This window comes from Saccostrea cucullata, unplaced genomic scaffold (assembly GCF_032062105.1).
Source record: "Saccostrea cucullata isolate Sc308-1 unplaced genomic scaffold, CSIRO_AGI_Scuc_v1 ctg6179, whole genome shotgun sequence".
Taxonomy (NCBI): Eukaryota; Metazoa; Mollusca; class Bivalvia; order Ostreida; family Ostreidae; genus Saccostrea; species Saccostrea cuccullata.
The window spans coordinates 19,202-27,524 of record NW_026929048.1 but is presented as its reverse complement, the minus strand read 5'-3'; the positions used below and the strand labels follow the sequence as shown (position 1 = coordinate 27,524).

Below are 8,323 nucleotides of genomic sequence, written 5' to 3'. Positions count from 1 at the left end.
AAAACAAACGGGGCGGGACAATTTGAGATGGGTGAGAGTGGTCCTAGGGAGTTTTGGTATAAAATTACATTGCAAAAGCTCAAAGCCTTCTTGAAATATCGCCCGGAAAGGATGGTGTTACACACAGACAGAATGTATAAATTTACGAGCTTGAATTTTGATCTCAATATCAATAGGGGTCTTCCTTAGGCCAGAGAGAGTTGTTATGTAAAATTTCATTGCAAAAGCTTAAAGGGTTCTTGAGATATCGCGCGGAAACGAAAGCGTTATAACAGACAGAATTTGCGAATTTATGACCTTGACCTTTGACCTCAAAATCAATATGGTTCTTCTTTCGTCCATAGGAAGTTGCTTTGCAAAATTTCATTGCCAAAGCTCAAAGGGTTCTCGAGATATCGTATGGAAACGAAAGCGTAACAAACAGAAAGATGGACAGACGGCCGGACAGAATGACCAAATTAATATCAATGAATACTAATATTTACATTCGCTGTGTTTTTCTACTAAGCCAACTGTGAAATTGATTTGAATACCATTTTCGTGTTTACTCAAGCTCAGAAATATACCCAGATTAATATCCCCCAATTTTAGTAAAAGCGGCGGACAATAACTTATTTGTGGTTGTAATGCGCCTTTTCAATGGATATCAAGCGAATTCAAAGAATTGTGGTCCCCCGCTTTCAGTGTCTTTGTGGGTGAGATGCCATTACTTATGGCAAATTCTGTCAAAAATGAACGCCATATCATACATGTATGTCATTCAAAAGTTGTCACCAATGTTGATTTATTTGAAAATTAGATCCAACGTGAAGAACAAGGTCAAGAGATAAGAAATCATAGCCTGTCCGGTGATATCTTGTCACAGGTAATGCACATGTCAACAAGAAATCTGTGAGCCAATGCTCACTAGTAATACCCCCGCTCTGATGTAAATAAACACTATCATGTTAATATACACAAGTTCAATTACAAGCAGATGCACAGAAAAAATTTGAAGTTGACATCAGATTAATATCAAAATTAATCCCACCATATGGCATGCTTCAACAAAGAGTGTACTAAAATTAAGCATCTGCTATGAAGAGTTAATTTGATAACTGCGACGAAAATTTGTTATGTATGAAACGGACAGACAAACAGACAAACAGGAAGTTGACATTGGATTTGAACAAAAATGTATCACACCCTATGGCATGCCTCAGAAAAGATGTTAAAATTTCAAGCATCTGCGATGAGTAGTTGCTGAGAAAACTGCGACGAAAATTTGTTACGGACAGACACACGGACACACAGACAGACACACAAGGGTATCACAGTATACCCCCCTCTCCTTCAGAGCGGGGGTATAAATATGAAAGCCCTATCTCTTCTCAAAAAAATGTTTACGGAATAATTTAAAGAAGGAAAGATTAACATTGAGTCTCGTTTTGGAAAATTGTTTAGACGGACATGTAGACATGCGGACAATTTACTGTCCCATTAGCTCTTCCTGTCTATGACAGTATAACTATAAATCATTGCTCATTACAAGAAAGTCTCAACGATTTCTGTTATTTCTTCACTACAGATATATTCAATTTAACAGGCAGACAATGCATGTGCATTGTCAAGAAAATTTAGATTGAATTCGAAGCACACCCGATATCAGTTGCATAAACAAAATATTTACAAAATATATACAATATACAACTTACAAGTTGCCCTTATTCCTCCAAAACAGCACAAGAAGAGGCAGAAATATATTGCAGAACTCTTCATGCTGCACTGGAAACAAGAGTTAAATGAAATTGGTTGCATTGAAGATTTGCACAATTTAAGGAAAAACACAATGAACCAGAAAGTTAAAAGTTAGTTTTTAATGACGAATGGGTATTTAAAACGTCAAGAACTGGGTAAGGTTAAGTACAGCCCCAAAAATTGTATACGTTCCAGATTTTAATACCCCTAAATGGAAGTTTAGGGGGGGGGGGGTATTAAGGAATCACCTTGTCAGTCCGTCTGTCCGTCTGTATGTCTCTCTGTGCAAACTTGTTCGGTCCATATCTATCTGATGGAGGAACTTTGGAATCTATAACTTCAGACAAATATTGCTCATGACCTAAGTGTGTATCATGACGTTGACCAAAGGTCACTTGGGCAAGTTCAAGGTCACTGAAAGAATTTTAAAATTAATTTACGGTCCATATCTCTTTTATGAATAGATCTGTTGAGACCACTATGAACTAAAGGTCATTTGGGCAAGTTCAAGGTCACTGAAAGAAAAAGTTAACAATTTGTGTTCGGTCCATATATTTCTTATGCAAAATCTTTTATCTATTACCTATAACCTGAGGGTGTGTTATGACCTTGATCAAGATCACTGAAAGAGAACAATTCATAATTTGTGTCTGTTCAGTATCTCTCTGATAAAATTAATAAGATCCTGTTTCACACAAAGACTGCTGATGATTTGAGGTGTGTCATGACATTGACCTAGGGTAATTTGAAGTACAATGACACTGAAGGAAAAAGTTCATAATTTGTGTTTGGTCCATATCTGTCTGGGCCGTGTCTTTAGTATTGATTTTTTTTATTAGACTGCATCTTTGTTTTGTTCATTTAAAATATAATGAGCAATTATATTTTTACGACATGTGTCAGCAAATTCATGACACCTTTTAGTTATAAAATATTCACGAATTGGCACCTTCTCTGAAAACCCAGCGGGGAAAATTGTGCCTTTTTGAAACTTCTAGTTATTTTCGTTCACTGTTCACCCACCCTGGGGTCACGCTTCAAAGCTTGCATCCAATATTAAAAAGCGCTCGCGCTGCATGGTCATTTACCGCTCGACTTTCAATCAGAGTTTATCCGTAATGTTGCTTATTGTTCAGCATTCTAGAGTGAAAGTATAGGTTTTTTTTTCTGAAAATGACTGTAGACCGCAATTACAGTATCGGTCAAATAAAACGAAGCCGAGTTAAGCTAAAAATATGAAACTCCTAGGTCTGAAAAATAGGGATATCTGACCAGAGTGCTATAGGTCCATCAATTAAAAGAATACTATTACGTAATATACATGTAGTTTGCACGTTTCTCTATTTTCATAGTATTTAATTATAAATGCCCAAGAGAATTATCAAAAACGGCGGTGGGGAATATTTTGTTGTGGAAATAATATAAATTGTCCAAAATAGATTGTAAGTGAAATGCTAAGGGGACCGAGATATAAAATCTAACAACATGCTCATTTTTTTTCAGATAGCAAGCTACAAATCTTTATTGAAATATTTGGAGATAAAAAGAACAGTATGTGAGCTTAAAAGTATATTAAAAACTACAAAATATGAGTCGAGAAATCATGTGGTTATAATGACCTAACAGTTAGTATGAAAAACCTCAGTGAGCATTTCACTAAATGATAAATTATAATTCTGACAAGATCATTTTATCGACCATAGATCTTACGAAATGATGGCTTTAACAGGACTGCTGATATACTTGTTCCAGCAACTTATTTGTCAATAACTTACCTAGTTTTAAAAAGTGTTCTTACATGAAGCACGTTCTTGCGTAATGAATGAACTTAGAGATATAAACCCCGAGTGCAAGTGATGAAGGTATATTGCTTCACAAGTACGTGATATTAACAAGTGAAAAGTTAAAGCTACTTGGACACAGATTTGAAGTTAATTTTTTCTCTATAATATCACGAATTATATATTTTAATAGCATTTCACACAAAAAATAATCAAAAATCTTTATTCATTCAAAAGTTATTAAAACTTAATTTTTTGGCGGGTTTGATTGACACATCCTGGCACTTTCACATATTTTAACTTTATTCTTAATCCTTCATAAAAGTGGCAATCTTGTTGTGTATTAATGAGAAATATTTAAACTTTAATTCAGAAAAATAATTTTATTCAGAGTAGAAATGTTAGAAAGCAAAACACCTTCAAAAGTATCGTCATTCCACGCTTAGTCGTGTGTGCAAATCGATCACAATCGTGTTATGTACACAGTTTTTGTAAACAAGGCTCGAGCTCTGTTTTTGTTGATGTTGAGATTTCACCGGGTGCGTTCAATTGTCAAAGTCTGCTCACCATAACTGCACGGACTGAGAATATATTGTGTGTTTGTTTTGCTTTCGAACATGTCTACTCTGAATTATCTGGATTATAGTATTAATATTTTTCATTCACACACAACAAGATTGCCACTTTCCCTAAGTATTAAGAGTAAAATTAAAATTTGTGAAAGTGCAAGGATGTGTCAATCAAACCCGCCAAAAAATTGAAGTTTTAATAACTTTTAAATGAAATAAGATTTTTAATTAATTTTTGTGAGAAATGCTATTAAAATATATAATTCGTAATATTATAGAGAAAAAATTAACTCGAAATCTGTGTCCAAGTACCTTTAACGCCATTTCGTATGTCATAAAGCTTATTTGTTAGAATACTATTAACGTCGATTTCAAGTAAAGATCGAAATATGAAACATGTGTTCGAATCTGTGGTATGTTTTATTTCAAGCTCACAGGGATATACATATTGTATCGACATTAGCATGAAAATAATCATTTTTAATTGACAATATGTCATCGATATACATATAATTATGAATAACTATCCAATAGAACATTTCCAAACGCGTGTGACGTCATTTCCAAACAATAAATGATCCCTTCAGAAGTACTGGCTTTGTGACAATGTTCAATCCCCGTAGACTTTGAATTACATTACTTTTTTTACATTGCAGAACACTTTTACCCCTTTTTATTCATCTTACCTCGTCAACAATTCTATTGAGATTCTTGGGAAATAAATATCCTACCTACCGACCAAATAACTTTTAACATGGGTCGGAAGAGGTCAAATAAACATTGTTTTTTTAAATGGCTTAAGATTTAAGTTTTAAAAGTAAGTCAAACTCTTAAAGTCAAGAAAAAAAAATATTAACACTTTTTGAAATGCATGTTTTGGTACAATGAATACAGATGTGTATCATGAGCGCCCCAGAAACAAGTGTTTAAAAGCTATGGCCAACGTTGAAGCTTGGTGACTTTTTTGTAAAAGTGAGTCAAACTCAAAAGTCAAAGTAAAGAGGTCAAATATAGAGGTACCTAAAAGAATTCGTCACTTTAAATTAAGGGTGAAACGTTTACTGAATTTTGTAAACGTTTAAACGAACAGCAGTAATCGAAACGGCACCGTTTAAACGGAAGAATTTTTTGTGTTGAATTTTTATGGCTATTTACCACTGAAACACTTTCTTAATAAACAATTTTTTCACTTTCATTTAAGTATGTGTTGTTATTACTATTTATGTACCTTTTAGAGCGGAAGGGTATGAAGCCCATTAAACTAATACATTTATACACCGTCACGTAACATTGCATTAATGGTTTGCTTGGCTACATACCGGATGCAAAAAGAGCATTGTAAAATCAAACATGCAAAGACAGACCTTTTAATCCCGAATTAAGTATACCGCGATCTGCTGATTGTAGCAAAACACTTGAAAGACTTGTGAAAACGTATTTATTTATTCAATCAAACTTAATTAAATTTTACTTTTCAAAACTCAAAAGTCAAACCACATACAAAATAATTGAACAAACTTCAATCATCGCGAAAGTTCAAAGTTAAAACTGTCAGTCATCAAATGTGGGGAGTGTTGGCAGTGAAGGCATTCCTGTTTCGGGTGTTTCTTGATTTGGCCGAGGAGGGGACTTTGGTTCCTGTTTCACCTGAATAATCTCGAGACCGGGAGTAGATGATAAAGTTTCCTGAGCTACTGCAATTGCAATTTTTTCCTCTTGTTTCAACTGCTTATTCAAGAAAACAAGCTTGTCGACCGAGTCCGAGTCAAGCGATGCTCGCAGCTTGGTAACTGTGCCCCCGGCGGTAGAAAATACGCGCTCTGAGGAAACCGAGGTCGCAGGAATGCAGAGTAATTTCCGGGCTAACATAGATAGCTTCTTATATGTTTCAGTATTTTTCTTCCACCAAATAAAAGGGTTGGATTTCGTATTTACAATTTTTTCCGACACATATAACTTGATTTCATCTTCAATTGTTGCCGGGGCAACAATTTCACAATCAGTTTCATAGTATTCTCCAAGCAAGTACGACATATCATCCTGATTAATACGCCCACGCTTGGTCGTTGGTTCATATTCTTGTGAATTATTCTGTGAATCCGAACAGGATTTTTCAGCAACTGGTTCATTGGGTAGAATGTCAGTTGTGTCACGCTGAAAATAGGATTTGATTGCTTCCTGCACAACAGTTCTTTTCTCCTCAGACAAAAAGGGGAGGGATTTGTACCGTGGATCCAAGAATGAGCAAAGCATCGGAACGCTTTCAACTTCAGAACCAATTGAAAATCTGCTTTCCAAATCAGACTTTACGTGTCTCTTAAATGAGGCCACGGCAACGCAATCCGAGTCCATGGAAATTAGGTGTTTGTTGAGTAGGCTGTAAAGTATTGGATATACACCACTTACAGTTGGGTACTCCTCGCTGCACATCACTCTTGTCGCCATATAAAATGGCCGCAGCACTGTTATCATTCCTTCCAAAATTAACCACTGTCCATCACTTAAGTCGAGAATTCTGGCGTCATTTTCTTTGGTAACTTTTTTATCATGCAGAACAGCATACACAGCCATACGTTGCTCCTGCAGACGCTCAAACATATCAAATGTACTATTCCAACGCGTGGGACAGTCAATGATCAAATTGTTCTCAGGGAGGGACATTTGTTTCTGTCGAACATGCAATTCGTTAGTAGCAATAACCGATTTTCTAAAATGAGAAACAAGTTTCTTTGTTGCAGCAATCGTTTTCGATAGAGAACTCACAGTATCGAACCCACCGCGAATTGCTAACTGCAATGTGTGAGCAAAGCATCGAATGTGTTCCCACCGAAGATGCTCAACACAGGACACCATATTCGAAGCATTGTCCGTCACTATAGCACATATCTGTGTGTTGTTAACTCCAAACTCATTTGAAATTGAACGGATTTCATTTGCCGTATTTTCTCCTGTGTGTCGCTCTGTAACTTTTCTTGTAGCTAGAACCGAGTTACGATAGTTCCATTGGTCATCAACGAAATGAGCCGTCATTGTTATGTAACCTTCTGTCGCCAGACTAGTCCAGTGATCAGACGTAAACGCAACAGCAATTTGGTTTTTAATGACGTCTTTTAATTTTTGAACAGCATCATTGTATTGGAGAGTGACATAATTTGAAACGGTTGTGCGGGATGGAACTTTAAATTGCGGATTCAGCTCTGTGCAGAATTCCTGAAACCCTCTCCCCTCTACAATACTCAATGGTCGTAGATCACGTGCACACATTAATGCTAGTTTTTGTGTAATTTTCTGATATTTCTCTCTTGTTACTGATAGAAGAGGAGATCTGAAAGCGGTTATCGGTGCTTGTTTTAACTGCTGGGCGACTGGTTTGCTTAAGTTAGTCGATTTATGCTTGAATTTAATGTGGTTCTTCATAGTGCCGGTGCTTCCCCCTGCATAAGACAGTTCAATGGCACAAAGATTGCATTTAACCTTCTTTTTACCATTATTTTCAATAATAGTAAAATATTTCCATACCTCACTCCCTTTTTTACCTTCATCAGTCATTTTTTTTTAATTTTTCTGGCGTCAACAACTTTGATATACTAATAAAAAATTACGCGATAACAATGATGGTTCCGGTTTACGTTCAATATTTTAAAGCTCTATATTCAACATTTTACCGTTATAAGCATGACAATTTGTATTTTCTTAGCAATAAAACGCAACATTAAAGGTTATTTATTTTAAAACATATACTTGGAAAAATAAAATAATATACTGCTAGTTTCGCTACTGGGAAATCGGAATTAAAAATGTTATACCGCATTGGGTTTTAAATAGTTTTGTGAAATATTGTTTCCGGTATCGATTAAAACCGAAAACAATTGTTCGTAAGTAAATTTGTTACAGACAGACTGTGTTTTCTTTGGTAAATATAAAATAAAACAACTTGTTTGTATCAAATTTTATTTCTGGTAGACATTGATTATGACCTTCGTGTAAACGTTTACTCAATTCGTAAACGTTTAGAGCATTTAATCGAAACGTCGCCGTTTACACGTGTAATCGTTTCGCCCTTACTTTAAATATACCTGAAAAATATGAAAGCCATAGCCCAACCCAGTCAATCATTAGAGGAAAGGTTAACGTTTTAGTAGACATTTTATTACATTAAAATGTAAATCTAATACTGTTAAATCATATATTTTCGTGGGGTCAAATTTTCGATGTTTTAGGGAAAAAAATGGTTTA

At 35.3% G+C, this 8,323-nt stretch overlaps 1 protein-coding gene across 1 annotated transcript; it reads right to left on the bottom strand.

Moving 5' to 3' along the window:
• Window positions 1–5,638: 5,638 nt before the first annotated feature.
• Window positions 5,639–7,636, bottom strand: LOC134279675 (E3 SUMO-protein ligase ZBED1-like). The gene has a single exon (XM_062762101.1). It carries the CDS (start codon window positions 7,634–7,636, stop codon window positions 5,639–5,641), a length of 1,998 nt encoding a protein of 665 aa, XP_062618085.1.
• Between the last annotated feature and the right edge of the window lie 687 nt (window positions 7,637–8,323).

What these genes read in the sequence shown, in the direction of transcription:
- LOC134279675 (XM_062762101.1), bottom strand. Translation starts at nt 7,636, where the DNA reads ATGACTGATGAAGGTAAAAAAGGGAGTGAGGTATGGAAATATTTTACT.